This window comes from Pungitius pungitius, chromosome 21 (genome assembly GCF_949316345.1).
Source record: "Pungitius pungitius chromosome 21, fPunPun2.1, whole genome shotgun sequence".
NCBI lineage: Eukaryota > Metazoa > Chordata > Actinopteri > Perciformes > Gasterosteidae > Pungitius > Pungitius pungitius.
Genome location: NC_084920.1, coordinates 6507133 through 6529639, shown reverse-complemented (window position 1 = coordinate 6529639; position 22507 = coordinate 6507133). Strand labels below are relative to the sequence as shown.

The 22507-nt window shown below is 44.8% G+C and overlaps 1 protein-coding gene across 4 annotated transcripts in view; it reads right to left on the bottom strand.

Moving 5' to 3' along the window:
* Nucleotides 1-22507, bottom strand: part of dock1 (dedicator of cytokinesis 1) — a 132205-nt gene that overhangs the window by 107332 nt on the left and 2366 nt on the right. For 2 of the 4 annotated variants that reach the window (XM_037464485.2, XM_037464486.2), the window contains exons 2-12: nucleotides 9151-9234; nucleotides 8927-8967; nucleotides 8745-8800; nucleotides 7975-8071; nucleotides 7447-7595; nucleotides 6761-6896; nucleotides 5625-5782; nucleotides 4576-4657; nucleotides 4028-4163; nucleotides 3160-3232; nucleotides 1468-1607 (exon numbers count right to left, since the gene is read on the bottom strand). In XM_037464485.2, the coding sequence (XP_037320382.2) occupies nucleotides 1468-1607; nucleotides 3160-3232; nucleotides 4028-4163; nucleotides 4576-4657; nucleotides 5625-5782; nucleotides 6761-6896; nucleotides 7447-7595; nucleotides 7975-8071; nucleotides 8745-8800; nucleotides 8927-8967; nucleotides 9151-9234 (1152 nt within the window). The remainder of the gene's footprint in view (nucleotides 1-1467; nucleotides 1608-3159; nucleotides 3233-4027; nucleotides 4164-4575; nucleotides 4658-5624; nucleotides 5783-6760; nucleotides 6897-7446; nucleotides 7596-7974; nucleotides 8072-8744; nucleotides 8801-8926; nucleotides 8968-9150; nucleotides 9235-22507) is intronic. The other 2 variants (XM_037464487.2, XM_037464488.2) reach the window with 1 other exon arrangement.

The window sequence follows — 22507 nt, the reverse complement described above, 5'->3', positions numbered from 1 at the left end:
AAGCTTGAGAGGAAACGTTAGGAAATATGACTCACGAAAGACCCCTAACATTTTAACAGCAGTGGCAGCTGCCAATTTCTCCCGGTTGGAAGGAAAAAAGTGTTTTCTGCATACGCCGCACAGTGCGGCAGCTCAGTATATTGATACAGTAATATATAATATGATACTCTTTTAGATAGACAAAGCGGCATAGGGGCATACTTCTTAAAAAGAGGACAACAAAAAGGGGAGGGAGGTCGTACCAATTTAAGAAGTCATCCTGTAGAGCCCCCCCTCCACGTGGGGCCACCTAAAGCGGGTGGCATCTGCGAACCCTGCAGCGTTATTCTCATCCGCGTTACGGGATCCGTATTGTTATGAGGGACACGTCCCCCCGTCCAAGTGTCTTTTGATAAGCGAGCGTGAAGGAAACAGCTGCTCCGCCGCCCTTCCCAGTGTGGGTCGAAGCGGATCTGACATTTATCCGAGCACATCTTCATAGGGCATGACAATACCATGGAGGCTGTCATGTTACATTCCCCACCCACACCGCCCCAACACCCATCCAGCGCAAATCCCTTAGATGGCTAACGCTGTCCTTCTAACCAGCAACGTCAAATCGCCGATAAGATGCAGCCTTTGCAGGGGACTCACCAGCTTAATTAACAGCTGGGTTACTTATATTCTGTAGTCATGGTGACGGGGCAACTATTTATAGTATGAGCAGTGATTTATGGTGTCAGCTCTCAACAAAGAATTATGTTCTTGTTAGCGAGATGAACAGCTTCAACTCCCTGCCAGTAAATTGGGGTTAATGGTATTAAAATGTATTAAAGATAATACCAGCAGTACAGTAAGATGTTTCTTAGGTGAAATTTAATATTAACCTGTAACCCTAATTAGAATCCCTCTTTCAAAATGATTTGCAAATACATAGAAGAGAAGAAAGATGAATACAGAGCTTCTACTTAGATATTAGGTTGTACTGCGGTAATAGTGTTGAGTCAATGCAGAGAGCAAACGAAGAGCACACGCACAATTACAATAGTTTGGCCAAGGTTACATTCCTTTGTTTCTTGTAATAGCCAAAAATATCCCATGACACAGATTTATATGAGAACATTCTGCATAAAGGACATCTTTGGTATTTTTCAACCAGGAGAAGTGAAATGTCTTTTACTTTCAGTTTGGATTGGACATTATGACAAAAAATGGTCCTCATTTCTCATCAAGGTCCTTTGTATTACATTGTGAGACACTTGCAGTAACAATTTAAGGCGGTCAGTGGCAGAAACGAGCAGGAATTGGTGGTGAGAAGTTGCTCCAGGGGATTTCATTTTAGCCCGATTGGCTGCTGCAGTCAGCAGCGAGTTTGCCTCGGTACTTTCCAAAAATTGTTGAATCCCGTGCAAGGACACACACATTTCATTGATGGAAGTTTGATAACAAGTGTCTTGTTGCTTCGTGCGTCTGGACCACGTACTGTACCTTGGCCCTTGTGATTCACTTCTTTGGCGGCGATGACTTTGTTGATGACCGTCTGCAGGAAGTCGTTCTCTCCGGCCACCCTGGGTGAAAAACGGGAGATGTTCACCTGCTTGTGGCGAATGGCATCGTCCAAGGCTAGCCTGTAGCACGCGACAGGCAAACACCGCAGGAGAAGGAGGCACAGAAAAAGGAGATCGAGGAAAGGAGGAAGAGAAGGAAGAACGAGGTTTAAAAAGCCACAGAGTTAGGGTGGTGAGGAGGGCAGTGGGATGAAAGAGAGGCAGAAGGGAGATACAAACACTGCGACAGACACAAAGCCGCTTGTCAGCAGTTAGCAGGGAGGCAGGATGGGCGATGGAGGAAACACAGAGAAATCATCGTTTAGGAAGTGATGCAAACATAACATCTTGCTTTGCACTCCATGGGGCGTCAGGGGAAGATGATACGCAACCGGTGAGCAGAGTGATGCGCAGAGCGAGAGGTAGGAGCACGTGCGTGATCTGCGGCCTGCGAGAGGACTGTGTGCAGTGGCAGCAGAGAGGACCTGAGACAGGCAGTAGAAGACGAGCATGGAGGGAGACAGCGGCGATGTGCGGCATGGACGAAGCAGCGACGGATCTCGAGGTCAACCGGTGATTACGACCTTGAAGCCGGGACCGATCCGGGCACGGAAGTGCAGAAGAGGTCACGGGGCGAAACATCGGGGGGGACAATGGGAGTGACGCAGGTTTTTCCCCCCAAATTGACAATAATAGTTTTTTGGAATGAATTTGCCTCCAATGTTAACACAACAGTGTGAGCATCATTAGGATATTGAGGAGGCATTCAGGGTATCATGGGTCAAGGAATGTGGTTTTGTATATATTATATCAGTATTATATTTGATCAAGCTTTTTGATTAATTGTAATTACGATTTATGGATCCAAGGAAATTCCTTGTTCAACATGATGGTTAACTAACAACACAATAGAAGGTTCGGAGAAAGACACAATCCTCACATTTAAAGAAAATTGCTCGAAAGACTATCTAAATGAGAGCTGGTTTGATTAAAGTTAACACACCCGCCTCAGACCTCAAATAAAGGAGAGTCCGGGACAAACAGGAACAACAAACTATTACAGCAAGATTTCGATCTATCTAGTCCAGCACTAAAAGCCACTTCTGTTTGAATGCCAGGGGTCTATGCACATCGCATTATACTGCCCATAAATGGCTCCTACACTGTTGGGACTGCTATTTCAAAACTTCATTTAAAATGTGTCGTAGATTCACACTTAAAGAACCGTATCTTCTCCTCGCACTGGAATGCTCGGACTTCCATGATTTATGCTCACAGATAACTGTTAAGCAAAGTGATCTGCAGTCTAAGCTGCCCGAATCGGAAGCCTCTGCAATTATGCAGGAAATCACGTTAAGGAAAAGGTTACTCTGCCTCCGTACGCAGTCCCACAGTTAATTAAGTCAATTAAAACCACTGCTAATCAGATCAATCAAGAATTTAAGTCTTATACGATTACAATTAGTTACAAGTGCTGCGTCTCGGACATGCTCTACTTGCGCAAAATGATGTAAAAAAGTGTGAAAAACAAGCAGAACTATATTCACTTCGCTATTTTATGCTACGTTATCCCAGGCGTGACGGAACTCTGCTGTTTTTTTCTTTTTTCTTTTCTTATGAACAATCCACTTACGGCTGAAATGGAATAAAGTGTTGCTTGTCTTCATCGTCCATTTTGCCCGTTATGATGTCAGTGACATCCATTACTGTGAAAAAAAAAAACATGAAGAGAGGGTTAAAACATTCTTAGGGGATATGGGGTGTATAGCATGGCTGTTTAAAGAGCTACGTATTACTGCATGGCGTGAGCACCACAAGAGCGATGCAGGGCTACAGGAAGAGTTTAATGTGAACAACAGTGAACAGAGAGAACATTAACATGCCCACAAAGCATGGTTTGGTCTACCTTCAGTGTTTTAACTTGTGTACTCCCAGTGATATCACTGCTGGCCCGTGGTTCCACTCACGACCACACCCCAACCACTGCCGGCTGCAGTTGACCGAACATGGCCTGAAACTTTAACCTTAGACTAGAGAGGTTGCCAGCTGTGGGCCTGCACAACGTTCTCCGTCAGTTTTTTAAAGCCTGGCGAACCCGCTTTGTGGGTGACGCGTGGGTATGAAGTTAAGACTTGCGCCGTAGTGGTGAAGTTAAAAATACAGTGCGTGTATCGTTTATTTGTCTGTGAATTAAATGATATAAATACATCAAGACCAAAGACAACTCCCTGTGTCACTAAGTGATGGTGTTTGCCGGCAACTTTGAGTGTACTGGCTATTTACATTTATGTAGGGTGATGTGACACCAATTGCACAGTGCAAAAAACACTGAATATTTGATTATGCAAAATCAGGGGTTGAATTTAACCAAGATTGCAGCCGGACACCAAAACAGGAAATGTATTCTTGAGCTGGCTCCAACTGATTTGGCCGAGAGGCAGAGCGATTGCTCAGAGTAGAGGCGCCGTCGAATCAGCTGCAGTCACTAACGACCGCTTTACCTGCCACTCCGAAGGGTCTCCTGAGTCCTGACGTCAGCTTCTTGGTGTTGTTGTCTCTCAGCTCCATGCGCCCCACTCGGACAATCTGACACACAAAACTGATCTTTTCTCTCTTCAGATCTTCGCTGCCCAAGTCCTGGGGAGGGGAAAAGAAGAAAAGTGAGGAAAAACACTGCTGATGCTATTTATTTAAAGGTCAATGATACGGTCTTCCACTTTAGGCAGAAACATCAAAAACTATTACAATCAATAGAAACTTAGCAAATGGCACAAAGGTTGCATAAAAAGGCAGAAACTTTACACCACAAATTGCGGGGAATACATTCCAAAAACGGCACCGTGCTCCTAGTGTGTGCGCGCTGACCCTCCCACCCTTGAGCTTCCATTAGAGAGAGGTGACTGGAAAAAAACAGCGAGCTCTTTATGAGAGAGCTTAACAATTACAGGCTATGCAAACAGGCTCCCACATGCCTCATAACATATAAACAGTGGACTACCACTGGCAAGCGTGCACGCACGCACGCACACACGCACGCACACACACTCACCGTGAAGACGGCCCGAAGATTATGAAGTTGGTCTATGTCTTTCACCAGACCTGAACTTGACCACTTCACCAGGTAGTTTTCACTGGGAAATCGCAGAAAAGAAGCATGCGTTGTCGTTACAATCTGTCACAGCGTTGGAACATCTATGATACGGTGAATTATAGCATTAGTTAGGCTGCACAAAAAAAATGAAATTTTAATCAAAGCTGTGGAAACTTGAATTTTAATCCAGACAGAAAAATACCCCACAGACAAGCTGCTCTACTTGTGATAATTTGCTATAGGACAAAATCCTATAAACAATAGCGGAATCCCTGGGAAGCAAATTGCACTTGTTCTGGTTGCGCGCGTGTGTGAGAGTACATTTCTGTGTTTGTACAATGGCTGGATCCATTCCTCCACGGCTTCTCTTTTTTGCACGTTTATTCATTTGGTTTAAACACAGAGTTGCAGTTAAAGTTTAAGTTAAATTAATATTATCAATATTGTATAACAGGATACTACTGTGAGAGCAAACTCCAGCTGAGTAGAAAATATTCAAGGGTCTAAATTCCTTGAAAAAGAGCTGAACTTAATAATTTCCACACACACCAGTATCAATGGGGAGGGCCAACAGCAAGCCAACAACCCTGTGATTTAACTTCATATAACAACAATTCACAAATCTTTTTAGGATGAGGAGATGGTGAAATGACACATATTGGAAACTTCAGTAAAAAAAAAAACGCTGCTTTGTATATCAAAACAAACTACACGTTATTTTGTCCATACTAGGCATTGGTTTTGGTCTTTGGTCCAATACCTCAGTTTATAAATACCGTGAGTTGTCCCTATTTCTATTAATTACGACAGTCCAATACGGAACAAGGGTGTATCGTCCAGACTGGGGTTCAAAGGTAGCAGAAACTGAAAACTCAACTGTCAGTGCAACTCTTAGAAGCGAAAGGTAGAACTGAAGTACAGCACCGGACACGAAAACACAACTTTTGTTGTGACTGTGAGTGGAGGAAACATTCAATAAACATTCAATAAAGCCCATCCACGTTTACCTGATGAACTTGGACTCGAGCGGGTCGTAGAGTGACATGAGCACCTCGGCGTCCTCTCCGATCTTACACACCACGTTCTTTAGAGTCACAAAGAGGGCGAACGCCGGTGTGGAGGCAAACTTTGCCTGCCTGGTCAGATCAATATTCTGCTTCTGAGACTGTCGGAGAGAAACAGAATTACTGCGTTCAATATCAGGCATTGTTCCACCACCGTCTCCTTCTTAGAAGTTTCTAAAAGTAGGACTGAACTATGTCATAAAAATCTGCTTGATCCCCAGAACTGCATCTGCAGTAAAAAGGTGGACTCATTGCGTAACTTCTTGGACGCCCTTCAAAAGTAAGCTGTGGCCACGTCATTAATATTCATCACGTTGACCTGGACACACTCTTATTGCCTATGCATATGCAATAAGGACCTCTGGATGAGAAGGTCACAAAGGACGAGACCACATAACTGCCGGGCACTCGGCGTTTGACACATCCCACATACTGCTGACTGACATTCAGGTGAGGGATGCAACTAACACGCCAAGTACAATAGACGTCTAGCTGAGTTCCTGAAGAAGTTCCAGACACAGTGTCTCTGTGTATTGAACTGTAGGAATATTTTCAATGAGTTAGAAACACACTTTGTCTATTTGTGTGATATGGTGCCAGTGCAGTTGTTAGTTTGCATTTTCTAGGGAAAGCACAACATTTTATGCAATCATGCAATTGGCTGAGGAAAACTACCTTTATTCAGATTATGAAGCAGTGATATCAAATGCAACCAAATCTAAACAAATGCACAGCTAACAAGACCTACTACCAACCATCTACTGGTTCCATACGTGGAGGAATCTCCATAGTTATCACATTACATGTCATTTAACTTTTATCCAAAGCGACTTACATTGCATTATAACCCATGCAAGACAGCTAACCCCATACATGCATGGGGTTAGCTGTCTTGCTCAGGAACACTTCGACATGGCGCAAGGAGCAACCGGGGTTTGAACCGCCAACCTTGCGGCTCCCAGCGCAACACGCTACCCCATGCGCCACCATCACCCCATCAGTTGCCGAGAAGCGCCCTTCTGTGTCCGTACCATTTATTCTTATCTAGTATGAAGTATGAGTTTGACGGGCACTTTTACCTTCTCTTCTTGAATCCGATCCTCGATTTGTTTGGAGGCCGCCTCGTGTGCTCTGAACAGGCTGACGGTGCTGGTGATCTCCGGGTCCAGTATGTTTCCATCTTTGTCTCTGACCACCAGGTCGAGGTCCAAGTATCTAGCATAAAAAAGGGTTAACGGGCACCTCGTCCCCGACCAATATGAAAAACATAAAAGTAGTACACTTTAAGAACACTCTCAGGGAAAAATGTTCCAGACTTGGTTTAACTTTTCTTTTTTTTTCTCTATGGAGGGTGTAAACGCAGACAGCGGCACGCCGCCAACATCCAGCCAACGTGTTTCATCATCTTATGACTTCCTGATTCTGTGGAGGCAGAGCCATTGCTTTACCTGGCCAAAGGTTTAAAGTCTAATCAAAAGGAGGAGAATGGAGCTTTACAATTTTCATTTCCAGACGGTTCGCTAGGCTCCCTGCAGACGCAGCAGGAGCTGTCATTTCATGATGGAAAACAGTGAGTTCTGGTGGAGCTGAACCCCTCCAGTTTGTCATCCAGCTAGTGATGACCTGTCTTTTTTTTTATTGACTGACACTGCTGACCTATTCCGACAATAGTCAGTAGAGTTCCAGATATATCTGAGGATAAGAGGGATATGAGCTGCGGGGAGGCGAGGACGAGGCTGGAGTCCTCTGAAGACTGGATCCTCACTTGTTGCCGTAGTCTATCTTGGAGGTGACTTTCTGTTTGAGCTTGGTGAGCTCGTCTTGCGGGAGGGTGCCGGACAGGATCTGGGAACGCCATTCGATGAGGTCGTAGATCATGTCCCGGACAGTGTTGAACATCTCCCGTTTGTCGCCCTGAAAGCAGAAAGGGGCGGATGAAAACGTGCCGGTTTTGACTCCTCGTGGTCCCGTCTTCATTGTTAAGAGCCTGTGGGATTATTTTTGGCCAGATTCTACCAAAAATCAGAAACAGACCAATACGGCAATTTCTAAAGCTGTTGCTCTAAACTCTAACATGTGAGACGACATCTTAATTGTTAGAGTTAAACATTACAAATTAAAAACAAATGTATTAAAATGAAGAAAAACAAGCAATTCAGCCAACAAGTATTTATACACACCGTTGGGTTTTAAAAGAAATGATTTTCAACACAAATGAAATACTGGTATGTCTGTAATTACAATTACATCTGGTATGAATGTGTGTGTTTCCGCTTGGGGCTTCCATGCTTACCACATACAGGTCCCTCCATATTGTTGCCCACTCTCGCAGTGTGGTGGTGACCTCCTGAACCAGGGGCAGCTCATTGGGGATGACTGTCTCCTTGTGCCTGCGGGGACAGTAGATACCTTTCAGACACCTTTCCTCTTGACGTGAAGCGACCGTCAGTATTAAACAAGTCGCCTGATGTCCAAGTAAACTCAGATGTATCTCGTCAAAGAATTCCCTATAATTCCATGAAAACAAATATCTGATCTGATCTCTCAAGGACAGGAAAAGCTCCCAAGTAGGTCAGGAAGTAAGTCGGGGGAATTAACTTCTAATCCCATTTGATTTCCACTACAGTCTTCAGTTCAATACATCTTTGGCCAAAGGGATTCAAATGAATTTATTGATGTTGATACATTGGCTTTGTCCCGTGATGTATGTATACGGATGTTGGTGTGTACAGTGACACTGTATAAATTAGTTCATCAAATATCTTGTGGTCATCAATCATCTTGAATCCATCGTGAATCCAGCGTGATCTCACAAATCCACTGCATTGCAACCTAACAGTATTTTGCCGACAACGAGGAAAGGGAAACATTTTGACTTTAATGTTATCCTTCTTTATCAAATTGGCAGTTGTTTTGTTGGTGAGGAATGCACAATTAATATAGTATGCCCTGATATAAAGTTTCATATTATGAGATAAAAGACGTTTGCCTATGTGACGGAAGTAGAAGCCGTCTACTAGTTTAAATAAAACCATGGCAAAAGTGAAAGTGGAGAATACTAACCCAATGCCCTCGACTGTGGCTTCTTTCAGGTGGATATAACAAGCAGGAAATATGCCCTATAAGAGGAAGAGATTAGAGTGGACGTCATTACAGAAGCACTGGAGGGCAGTTCAAAAGATTTAAAAACTCGAGCTGTAAAACGCATAAGACTGTGTGAAACCTGTGTTTGGCCGGCCGCTCACCTTTTGGGATTTTCTCCTCAGCCGATGCCCTCTGTACCATTCTAATGGAGGTGAGAGTTATGTTAGATGTGAATTGTAGCGTACGAGAGGAATAAATGCAATACATATATAAAAAAATATATATATATAAATTGTTATTGTTATTGAGGACAAAAGAGGTTTATAGTGATGCCAGGAAAACCATTTCCTCGGATCACGCGTGTCGTCCGTGAGCCTCCTCTCACCTTCGTGTGTCTCAAGTATGTGCACCGTGTCTCCGATCTGCAGCGACAGCTCCTCCTCTCCACGGGCATCGTAGTTATAGATTGCTGGAGAGAGATGGGAGAGGATAATATAAGAGGAGCAGATATTACATGAGGAAAATAAAAAAAAAGGCAGCAAAGGGTTTGGCTGCCTTGTGTGTGCGATCGCAATGTGGTAGTAGAGGCATCACACATCCACAGGATGTCCACCCACGCATTCTGACACACAGGCGGCCGGGTCTGGCACCATCAATGCTGCAATATCAACAAACTCCTACCACCCACTGCAAAGGAGCCAATAATGACGGAAAGAGCACCAAAACAACAATAATGCCGGTGGAAAACAGATTTTGCTCAGGATTACAGAACGGAAGAAAAAATCCTGCAGTGTTTGGGATTTTCTTCGGTATTCACAGACAAAACAAAACTGTTGACATGAAGTTGCTTTCTTTAGATCTCCGGTCAACACTACGAACCTAATACTTGTGTTTGTGTAGCGGATGAGCAGGAATCAACAGAGCACATCGCAGGCTGCTCCCTAAAGCTGGCTGCTAAATCGCCGACATGTTCTGGCAAAGTTAAATCAAGTTGCCAAAAGGGAAAGTGTTTCAACTTCTACTGAATAACAATTCATTGAAGATTAATGATTGAATAGAGCTCAGCTAATACAAACCCGACAGGGTTGCACATCACTTAAAAGATCAAAGATTTATGTTTAAATAGTACGTAATATAAAAAGGGTGAATGTGCACCCTGGAGATAAAACAGACACATGACATGTATACTTTGTCGTTTTCTTTTTAAGAGAAACATGTTCAGAAATCTCTCCTTTGCAGTCCTGAATTTGCTCATCCCTCATACTTTGTGCTTAATGTTTTACCAAATGTACTAGAAAATTGCAATATCCTGCTTATAAACATGAAGAAAAAAAGAAATCCACCATCCAGCGGACGGAAAAAACAAATCTTCAATTACCACATAAAAAACTGTTTGTTCTGCTACACACTTGGGAAAAAGATCTGGATACTGTGAGAGCTGCATCACAAGTCAAAGTCATCTTATAACACGGAGAGAATCCTGATAGGTGGCCTTCACCTTCAGTGAGAACAACATGTCGCTGTCAAACCGGCCATGACCAACACCTGAGAAGTCTCTGTGTGTGTGTGTGTTTGTGTTTGTGTGTTTGATAGTATGCACTCTTTTAAGGGACTGCATGCAGGGCCACTTCAACAGAGGTTTCCAGAGGTGAATGATGACTTAATTACAAGAGACCCTCCCTGAAGGCATTGCCCCCCCCCGACCCCCAGATTGCTACTAGTGCATGGAGGGATTCGGCCGCTTTCTCCCGACATCGACTGCTAAAGGAGCTGATTGGGAGTCATTACCGTATCAGACGAGCACCACATGGCAGGTAGGTATTTTCTATCATAAACAGTCTTCAAAGATTTTTTTCCGTCAGATTTGGGATCTCGCACAAAGTGTTTAACATCAAAGAATAAAGGCAGAACTTGTATCACATCGAGGTAAGAAATAATGCTCTGATGATTGAGAATCTTAACAGGATTCAGCGGTAGACCAGACGACCTTGTAGAATTGGGGTACTGAAGCAGCAATGGGAAAATTATATTAAAAAGTAGAAAGAGGCCACAGAGGGTGTCAAACTCATTACAGGTACGGGCCAGATACTGCTGACTTTGAGCGAACACAGGCCACTGACGATCGGCGCGAACGGCTGACGGGGGGAGGGCGCCGGCGGTCCGACTCTGGGCGGGCAGCCGGACACCAGCGGCGGGCCGCGAGTTTGACATATGTAACCTAGACAAATAACATGGACAGTTTAATATAATTAAATTCATGGTTTATATTCACGTATTCTGCCACATACTGGTGGAGAGGCGAACACGTTCTCCTTAAACTGTCTCTGCTCTGCTCAATGAAGCAACACAATACATGGACAATAAATATCAGAGCCAAGAGCAGCGAGTGTAGTCAACTACTGCTGCTGCTAACACATCCCGTCGGATCAGGATTATTTATTTATATACGTTACTGAACTTTTCTCCTCATGTTACCCTGGTAAACGCTGTCATTGCAGCTTCGTATTTTCATTTTATGGGAAAAACCACAAAAAGAATTAACGGAGTAAAAAGTTGTTGGTATGGTTTTTACGGTAGGGGTAAGGAACGCCTCCCACCTGTCTTGAAAACAGTTTTTAAATTCCACCGTTCGTTTAGCCATTTTTTGAGGAGAGGGATATTTGAAAGTTGACACAAGCGGTATGTAATACAGACTGTGAGGCGCGCATTCGCGATCGCACACAGATAGTGCATTGTGGGATTTGTAGTATTATGGTGATGCATGCGATATACCGGCGGGCCAGCTCTAATAGTAAATAGATTTGATCATGTGGGCCAAAGATAATTCATTCACAGGCCGGATGTGGCCCGCGGGCCTTGACACATGTGCTGTGTATGATTTGGACCCAAGGCAAAACACTGCTATTGACGTTTTATACTGGAATTTGTAGTCAGATTATTTACATCATCTCTATCAAACCTCAGTCAAACACAGTAAGGCCTTCAGCCTATGAATCAAACACCGGTATGGGATTGGTCCCCCGTATTGGCCGACGACCACAGCTCGGGTCGGGTCTTTGCACCTCTACTGGGAACCGTTCTGAAACCCGGGCCTCAGTAATAACACCTCTGACAGCCTGTATTGGAGGGTCAGCATTTCTATGGCATCAGCTTCCATGTTAAGTAGAGGAGATTAAATGCAACGTGAGGGCCGTTTCGCTCGTCCCCCGGCTGTGTTATTGTGTTATCAAAGCGCATATACGCGTGCGTTCTGCCAAACCCCCGCCCCCACCACCCCCCCCTCCCAGAACAATCCGCCGAGCCCAGCGAATCCCCTAGAACACAAGCTGACAGTGGAACAAAGACCCCAGGAAATGCATTCAGTGGTACCACGTGAGATACAAAAAAGGTACCTACAGGATGAGGGTGGGTGAGGGGGGTAACTAAACAATCAAAAAGGGGGTGGTAAAAAAAAATTTGGGATTAATCTGAACAGCCACCAGTCGAGCGGCCTGGTAGCCGTGCAGCGGTGGGGGGGGGGGGCTGATTTAAACTGTTATTGAGAGCCGGGCCGGCAGAAGCCTGCGGAGCCATCAGCCTGCCACATCTGTTTGGAACTGGGTCACGGGTCCAGCTGAGGCGGCGCCGCCTTATCCGAACGCCGGGTTTATACGAGAGGAAGCAGCCCCAAATGAACCGCTTCGAAAAAGAGACCCTGACCTCTTATATCCAACAAGCGCTCGAGACGGGTGAGCACTCGGGACATCTCCGGGAGACTCTCGGGTGCAATCGCAAAAGGGTGCAATCGCAAAAGTGATCACAAATGACAACCATCAAACACAGTTCTGATAGGCGAGGCAGTGACAGCGCATTTCAACACGGGCAGCGAAGTGATTCTTGTTGCGTGGTGGGGGGGTTGAATGACAGCTCTGATTACTCATAAACCCAAATTTGCATACCCGAGAGTAAACTGATGTCAATTTGGAGGCAGCGAAGAAAAGAAAATCCATCAGAGGAGGGAAAGACGAAAAAGGATGAGGAAGTGGACCGTATTCTCCCTGGAGTACGACATGCAAATGATTCTCGTTTTTTTTTTGGGGGGGGGGGGGGGGCGGCCTAGGCTAGATAAACAGTGGCATGATTTTCCAGGGACTCATCACCACGCATAATCACTCGCACAAGGCTGTGCAGACTCAGAAGAAAAAAAAAAGAAACAGTCGCCAGAGGGAACGCGGGAGGAATCTGATCCCAGAACCCGTCCACTTAGCCGGCACGCGTCCACGCCCTCGCCACAATTAGAAGCGCACTCATATAAACACTGGACTTATTGTAGCGCCGCACCTTGTGCTCACTAATAACCTGCACTAATCCACTCAAGCGTAGAACATATCATTACACTGGGATGAAGATGCCGTTCTGGTGAAGGAGGTGTGGGAAACGGAGAGGAAAGAGTGGCGCATGGAAAAGGCTCATTTGAAAGTAGAAGAAGGAGAAGAAGAAGAAAAAAAAAAAAAAGAACTGAGCCTCTTGATGTTTCGGGTAAAGTCCCTGTGGGCTGAGAGACGCCCAGGAGATCCCAGACAAGAGGATTCTCCAGGAGCTAACGGCAGAGTGGAGCAGATCGAGACTCTCAGCCCGGCTGGGCCCCCATGTCCAACCCTTGACAATACTCTCAGAGATTTGGGATTCTAGACGCTGTGCACAATAATAGGGAATGGAATAGGAGCAGTTTAGGACATTCCCGTTCGGATAAAGGAAACAGGATGGGCAGAACGGTGGCCATCTTCATGTGTAGAGCCACCGTGCCAATGACTATATCGGACAGCATCTGTAAACAGACTAAAGGCGAGCTGCGGGGCCCCAACTAGTTTGTAATTTAGTCCTTTTTGTAGAAATACCAAACATTTCCTACTTGCAGACCCCCAGACCTTTTCTTTGATCGACAAGCTGGATATTGCTGGATTTTATTTTTATCGCTAGTCCTTACAAAGTACAACACGCACTTTAATAGACAGCAAATTAGGATGAAATCAGTTAAATTCTGGAGTCTATGGTGCGTTCGCAGAGTCACAACATGAATATTATTTTGTACACAATTCATTAAGATTTCGTCGCATCCCAATTTTTACCTGTTGCTTTTGCTTCGAGCGGCGACACACAAAGAGCGGGTGGACCAAACAGCCTTGAGTGGTTCAATCACGTAGGGGACAGAGAGAAGGAATGGAAACAGTAATAGAAGTAAATGAAGAGCGAATGAAGGGGAATTTAATACAGTGCTTAGGTTGCAAGAGGAGTTTGCACACAGCGGACTGAGGAGGCCCTATCCCTGGCAGCAGCAGCACGGAATAGAGGATGATTATTACACTCCAGCTGCACTGAGGGTCCCCACACACACACACACACACACACACACACACACACACACACACACACACACACACACACACACACACACACACACACACACACACACACACACACACACACACACCTTGAGAGAATGAGATGACATTACGATGTTATATCTCGGGCCTTATAACTCGGATGCATCTCTCAGTGGATTCAACAGAGAGCTCTTTCACATCAAAGCGTCGCCTCACTGCAGGACACAGTGCATTCAACTCAACATTGTAGCCGCAAATGAGATGCTGCTGCAGGTCTTTACCGGGTTTCTCCTATGAGCCGTGCTGGTGATACAGAGCTGCCACGTATTCTTCAGGGACCCGACCAGAGCCGAGTAGGCTCCGGGGGGCAGATCTTAAAACATATGCACCTTTCTCGGGAACAAAAAGGGGGAAAGGCAAGCCTTTAAAGAATGTCTTCAGTTGGAGTCTAGCGCTCAAGGAGTCATCTACAAATGTCTTGTCTTGCCTGACTGACTTTACAAAACACAAAGATAGAAAACAAGGGACAGAGAATGATCATGATGTGAGTTTACCAATGATTCTCAAAATTGTTTGAAACGTAAGTTGTCATCAACACAATCAAATGGGAGGGGAAAGACTCCTGGACAGAAACTTACAGCGCAAAGCTTAATAAACAACACCTCAATAACACTCACAAATAAAACAGCTAAAAGGGAGCGAATCCTACAGAGCCCCGAAGCTCAAAGCAACAAGGGTAGCAAGCTCAATGCCATAATGAGGTGGAGGCAGCGAGCCGGCGGAGCTGGATCCCCAGCTTACAACGAGTGACGTCATCTTCATCATTAAGTTGATGTATAACTGCACAGTACAAATATAAGGTGAGTTCAGCTTTGAGCATTAAAAACCGATGCGAGTTGAGCCCTGTGATACCGCGCGCGCGCACACACACACACACACACACACACACATACACACACAAAACCGCTATGGTTCAGCTACGCCACGTTGTCAGTCGGCAATAAAGCATCTTAGTAACACTTTCAGCCAGAGGAATGGCTTTCTCAGTGCCGTATACGAGGCAGGAAAAACATGATAATTGAATTCAAGCCCCGCTCTAATCGGGTGTAATAAGAGCTTTAGGCGTTCAGACGGAAGCCCGGCGGTTCTAATTGCGCGACGAATGCGGACCGGTGAAATACCAAACAAAGTGGTTGGTATTTGAAATGTGGAGATAATGCTTTTGTGATTGACCTGAAAATGAACACGACAGCAGCTGAGCTTGTGGAGGGGAGGGCACGAGGCCTCACTCACTGGCAGGGCGTGTCCTCTCTAACAGGGAGGAAATGCCACTATCACAATGGACACATTTCCAGTAGGCCCGGGAGGAAACACTGGAGCTTTTTATGGCGACGGGAAAAATAACAATACCTCTTGAAAAATATATACAGTAAACAGAAATCGAAGGGTGTGAGAAAATTGAAATAGCACACAAGTGAAGGCAGGAGCAGGTGGGGGGGTGGGGGGTTGGTTTCAGATCTGGATTCCAACTGCACAATCTACCGTGGGGGCCGATTGCTCTGCTTCTGCAGAGCCTTTAATTGGTAAAAACGAGCAAGGCTCCTCGCACACAGATTCTCACAGGCGTTACCCATTCCCGCCGATACCTCGGGCGCCATGGCAGGATCTGCTGCGTCCATTCGACGGGCGAATCCTTTCTAATCATCTTGAAAATCTTATTCAAGACACGGGAGAGATTGGCAGTGTTTTTTTGTTTTTCTTTTTTAACCACAGCTTTGGGTGGAGACCACGGGGTTGGATTCGTTCCTCACACTCCGACTCTCGCGGCGAGGAGCAGTTATTTGGCAGAAGCAACACAGATTAGCTGCTTTTGCGCAGTGGAGGAGCAGCTCATTATTTCCCGCCCTGTGTTCCATCTCTTGGTGATGCGCATTCTAATGAGAGCATAATTACTTTTTTTTGTTTGTTGAACAAAACACGCTGCGATCGACTCAACAAGTCCTTTGAAACATCTGCGCCGGCGCGGTGCCAAAGAGGGGTTGTCTTCACCGACTTGACAGGAACGCCACACTGCGTTCGGCCTTCGCCGGGGTGGCGTTTGCCGCGTGGAGTCGTGCGAGAGTGAAAAACAGCCGCCTGCAACAGGAAATGCCTCGGACCTTCTCTGCGTGCGGTTATTAATAGTCTGGAGTTTATCTTCTGAAGTAAAAGACACAGGCGGTGGCGGCGGTGAGGGGAAAGCGGCGTGATATCAATTCTTTGAAATGGCCTACAGAGAAAAGAAGAAAAAAAAAGAAAAAAGACGCCCAGGAAGATAATAAAGTCAGAAAAGGTGGCCTGCAGTCGCACAAGGCCAGCATTTGAGTATTGCACTTACGATGAGTGGACCTGGGCTAAAGACAGTGTGAGCCCTTTTAGAATAAATGACAGACAGGAACATTTCCTGACTGAATGACTCAGAACATCAACTAAGAACTGCCGCAGACTCCCTCGTTATTTCAATCTCACTTCATTACTATAAATCTGCAGAAGCCCACACAATAAAAAAGGGAAAACATTGTCAGATAATAATTTGCTGATTACATAATAAAAAAGTACTACCCCATCAATTGTTTCATTTAATGGCCATACTTAATTAGAGCATTGACCGAGCCCGACGTGCTCGTGGAAACAATTTACATTGTGCTGAAAAAGGCCACAGTGTGCGTCTAATGATGTATTTATAGGCCGGTCTCTTCTGCTGCCGGATTTTCAAAGCTTTTATTTATTTGTTTACTTTCGGTGTCTCACAGGTTGCGTGGGCTCATAGCACTTGTGGTTTTACAAATGACTGTTCAGAAATGCGTGGCGCATGGCTGTCCTGTACTGAAGGTGTGCAGAAACCTGCGAGACGCAGCATTTGAAAAGAAGTGCTACCGACCTATTTTAACGGATCGCAGAAAAATCACTTTATCGCGAAAGGAAATAACATTAATACAGAGATACATCCATGCGTTTTAAAGTTCAGGTATACAACCTGGCGGCAAGCGAAATCTAAACCCCTAAAGGTTGATCAAAGAGTACAGCTGCCACTCAAAAACATTAAACCGCCTCAATGGGCCCAGCCTACATCTGAGCTGCAGCGCGCGCACGCGCACATACACACACACACACACAAAAGGCCATTTCATCAAATGCCAGCCACGCTGAAAGGCTGACTGGAGCTGCACGTGGCAATCCCCGGCCCATTCCGCAGCGCCAATCAATGACTGACGTCTCCATTAGAAGTCCCCGAAACAACTCACAGGACATTTTAAAGGTGACAAATGCAACATTAATGAGGGCCGCAGGTGATCTTAAAGTCAGTCTTCTTCTCTTTTTTTTTTCATATATAACCTGAAAAGCCTCATAGTTGTCCTTTTATTTCCGCTATTTGAACAATTCAGTCCCTGCGTGTGGGATTACAAGGCTCAAAATCAGTCCAGTATAATGCCTGAAAAAAAGAAAGAAAAACACACGCAAATGTTCACTTTGGCTAAATAATAACGTTGCACATAATGGCTGCACTCGGCCTTCTGAGGTGCTCTGAAGGGAGAGTTTTTCGAGCTTGGCTCTCGATGTTCGCAGTGAACAAAGCTTTTGCTCTAAACATTAATGGGGAAGGCAGACAGGACAAGTTTTTTTCTCCTGAATTAGTGCATCATTAGTCCTCATTGTTTTGTGGAAATGTCATTTGCCAGTTCAAAATAGGGACATATATTCAGTGTTTTAACCATTCAAGTTCATTGTTAGTACTCCAGTACAAGTTAAGTGAATGAACATGCTCGCACATGCATTCATTTTAAGTCTGCAAGTCCTCGTTGCCTGTAATGCGTGGAATCCAGAATTGCAGCTCAAAAAAGAGATTTACCACTGGCTTCATTTATGCGTTTGCATTTCATTGGAGATGCTAGATCATCGGGGGATTACTGCCACGGCAAGTTTAGTTTTCTTGCAGTGTAACACTTTTACAAGATTGGTGGAATTATCCGTTGCCAGTTCACAAGAGGTGCAAAGATATTGGCAGAATGTCAGTGTATGTCTAACTTTTAACTGGGCTGGTTCGTTGTGGTCAGAGCTCATGTACAGCCACTTGACTATGCCGAGACAAGATGTTTTAATGTTGTTTCTTTGAAATCGGTCTACGTAACACCAGGCTGACCTCATTATTGTGTAATTGTACCTCTGGTTCAAAACCTGTTACTGTAGGGCTAAATAAACAAGGTCATAGCTAACTTTGAGCCGTGTACCTTTTAATTATATTTGTTCAGTATTCCTTTGGAACAAATTCTCCGACATACATTTTCTTTGAGTTATCAAGGAGAAATGATGCGTTTATTCAACTAGTATATCTGTGTTTGTTGAAGGTAGAAATACAGGGCATTGAAACAAGCCTCACAAGAATATCATAATTCTGTGGACAAGATGTAGAAATTAATGCAACATAAAATAGTACTTATTTGCAACGTAGTTTTTGAGTCCTTTTATTTGTCCCTGCGTGAGGCATTACAAGGCTCAAAATCAGTAATAATAACTGTAAAGAAAACAAACTCGCGGAAGTTCACCTCCGCAAAACAATAATGTTCAACTGAGAATGTCGTCCCCGCCTGAAGGGACTTCTGATAACAGCTGTGTACTTGTCTCTCAGGCGGCGCGCACACGCCCCGGCTTGGCTGCACCCGGCCTGCCCAGGTGCTCTAAAGGGGGAGTTTTCGTAAAAGGGAAGTCGGTCCTTTGAGGCCACGCTTGACCTCCTGACGGGGAATAAAGCCGCGGCCGGAGAGCGCCGCTTGATGTTGTTAGGGATACTAAATACGGGCCGAGTGTCAATTCTTCCAATTCTTTCCTCTCGTTGCCATTAAGCAATTGAGCAGCTCATACTCCCTTAAGAGTGCATCTCCTATGAGTTGCTTTCTATACTTAATGGTCATTTTACTTATTTTTTGTCATTTACTTTTATTTTTGTTCTAAATACACCCACTCAAAAGTAATTATTGACATCTTCTATTCAAGTGGACAAACACAATACAATCAACGTCCACAGGGAGGACACATTGAAATCCATTATTGTTGCATGGCTATTAGTGGTCTAATAATAATAAAAATAACAACAACAATAACTGATCAGAAGACAAGAAGCATTGATTTGTCCTAATAACTCCTTTCAACCTGTCAAAAACTTCTAGTTAAAATTTCTAGGGATCTTCTAGTGACAATATTTTAGATGGAAGCCCTCAAACGTTAAACAAAGCTAAACTTTCATGAGTATCCGCCATTGATTTCACACAATCTTGGTAAGTGGCCACCTGATTTAATACGGCAGTCGCCAGTTCTTAAATATTAACTTTCTCCAGCTGAATATGAATGATGCAACACCCCAAAAAAAAAACGGTCTCCATCAGTGACCTCTGTGTCACATTGACGTGTTACACACATTAGCCATCTGTCAGGCTAGCAAGGGTGGCACAGCAGGGACTCCTCTCAGACCACGCACAAGCTGCTCAGCATCAATCAATACTCGGCGTTGGCCCGCCTGCATCGCCGGGACGACGGGACGTGCCCACCACGGTCGCTCCCTCAGACAGCATCGTCATCAACCCGGATGTGTTCATTTGTGTCTCCTTTCTTATTTGTGACGCGGAAGACTCTTGACAGACGCTGCTCGCCGTACGTATTGACTGAAGATGAGAAAAGCTTTAAATTGTAAGAGTACAAAGAGGCTAAACTGACACCGGGAGCAAAGCAATCAAACCCTACTATTGGGCCTGCATACTTTTCAGCATGGCCTGGGCCCGATAACGGCAAAGGTTTGGAGCAGGAGCCCGATTAAACACAACTGATAAATGATAGGTTTGTTTATTGCTTAAGTAAACTAATGTCGGTTTATGTAGTGCGGAACCAGACATTTGTCGCACAATCTGTGCCGTGATCATTCTCCTAACAAATATTCAGCACAGACATTCAAAGGGGGAATTAGTGAGACAAGAGTCCCGTCAAAAAGAGACATTTTATCAGAAATCACAGGCCCCGCCCGGTCCGAGCCTGGCTCGTCCGTCTCAATGGGTTATCACATGTGTCCGTATCCTACCATGGAGACTAACATCTTAATAAACACGTGGGCTACATACTGATGACTACAGGGTTGACTTGTTCACCATCGCTCCATTCTACTTCTCCCCTCTAACCTCAACGGAGTGGGGGGGGGGAAGGAGGAGGTGCGTAGAGCCACTTGGCTACGTGCTTATCAAATAGGTCAGCTGTCACTCGTCTCGCAGCTGCACGATGAGAACTGGCTCTCCGGGCAGTGTGGCCCACCACTGGGATTCCCTTTCAGCATGAATAATAGCAAAGTCGTACTGACCTCCAAGGAGAGAGGAGGAGGAGGAGGAGGAGGGCCAATGTTTTTGCTAAGACCGAGACAGCTTAGTAGACTAAATACTAAAAACATATCAAACTAATTCAAGTTCTCACATGTTTAAGCAGGGCTGGCAAACAGAACGCTTTGTTTCGGATGTTTTGGTTTACAGATGAGCTCAGCACAGTTCGGTTAAATGGGGCGGGTCTTTGATGAGTTCCCGGGTGGAGGGCGTACACAAATAATCCAACGCCATGATGCACAAACACTAATAGGAAGCCAAGCAAGAACCAAAATGGGAATATCACAGCGTGACTTTGGGCACCCTATAATCGCATCACCTTCCTCTGCCGCAAAAGACCAGCAATCTCTGTTTGCGAGGTTTTATTCATGAGCCAAAGGCGGCTGACCATAAACACCACCTGGCCGCAACACGCGGCAAACAAAGATGGAGCGGTTTGTTTCCCACTTGACAAGACTAAATCACCCATCTTCTGATTGTCTGCACTGCACCTCCTTCCTTCTCCTGGCTCCTTCCGATTAATCAGACGCTTTATTTCTCTTCGGTCGCTCGTCTTTTCCCCCCTCTTTCTTTAGAGATAAATCTGCCGGTTTCTCTTACAAGCGTGTCGTCAATATTGTTGAATGGTCATGTAAAATAGCGGAGGTATGTGCCGTCGGTAACAACTTCCAGACTCCCCACCCCGCTCTGCATGTACACGAGGCTTCATGGAAATAACTTGTTCATTAACAACTTCACAGATGTCTGACAGCCTGTGACGTGTAATGTTTGAGGGGCTCAGTGTGTATCTATGCGCATGTCCAATTGCTCCCTTTAGATAAGCCCTTCGTCTGTGTTCTGACCAACAGGATGTAGTATTTACACACTATCCAAAACTGCAACGGCAAGCCGGGAAACCGTTTGAATTTTGTACAATGAGAGCATTTTCTACGTTGTGAGCAGAGTTCCATGACTCAATGCTACAAATAACAAATTTAGAGATTGAGATGTGAGAAATATACCTTTCGAGGTAATTTCAAGTCTCAGCATCGGCGTGTGAGTTACAGTAAATAGTCCTGTTGCTTAGTGTTGCCTGGTTCTTTCCCGAACCACAACCCTCTGAAGCCTCTCTTAAGGAATGGCAACATCTTGAAACAGAATTAATGAGACAACACTGGAAATTTGCATTAAAAAAAAGGATTTCTGGGTAATTCATCACTGAACCCAGAGACGGCTAAGAGACATTTCCCAGAGGCCCTTCTTAATCCCTTTCGAGATGCCGCAAGAATAACTAGGCTTCAAAAAGGCTGCGCTGGTCGGCATCTGGCATGGGGGCAACTGTGTAACGAGTAATATATACTCAAGGGCAAACAAAGATTGATTAATTTGAACCCTTTACATTTAATATACAAATGGATCCCTGTACGCGTCAAAAGAATAAAAGCCATGCCCGGAGCTCAAAGCCTCGACGTCGTCCATGTTTAAAGTGATCCATTCACACGACTGCCTCGTGATAACATCGATGAGTGTAGATTCCCCAGATCAGCCAATTTAAAACTGAGCCGACAGGCAGCATTCTGAACATGGCAATGGAAGGGAAGACATTGTCTGGAGAAGGATGTGGAATTAGGGCCACAGGGGGGGAATCATCCTGAGAAACAATGCAAAAAGCAATAAGCTTTGTTTCCTCGGGTGGGATAAGGAGAATTCTAGATAAAGGACATGAGTTCTTAAAAAAAATTAAGGCACGGTGCTCGTTGGTAGCAGCGCCTTAAAGTGAAAATCAACTCTATGAGGAAATACTTCTGTTTTCATTTCACCATGGATCAATATCTGTATCAAATTGTGCCAAACAAGGACATGAAATACAACTTCTAATAAGAGGAAAATAGATATTTAATTTACATTATGTTTGGTTCTGAAAAGATGGACCGATTTGTTATTGTACAGACTAAACAAGTATCAAACAAAAAAAATCTGTAGTTAAAGCCATCATAATTAATTA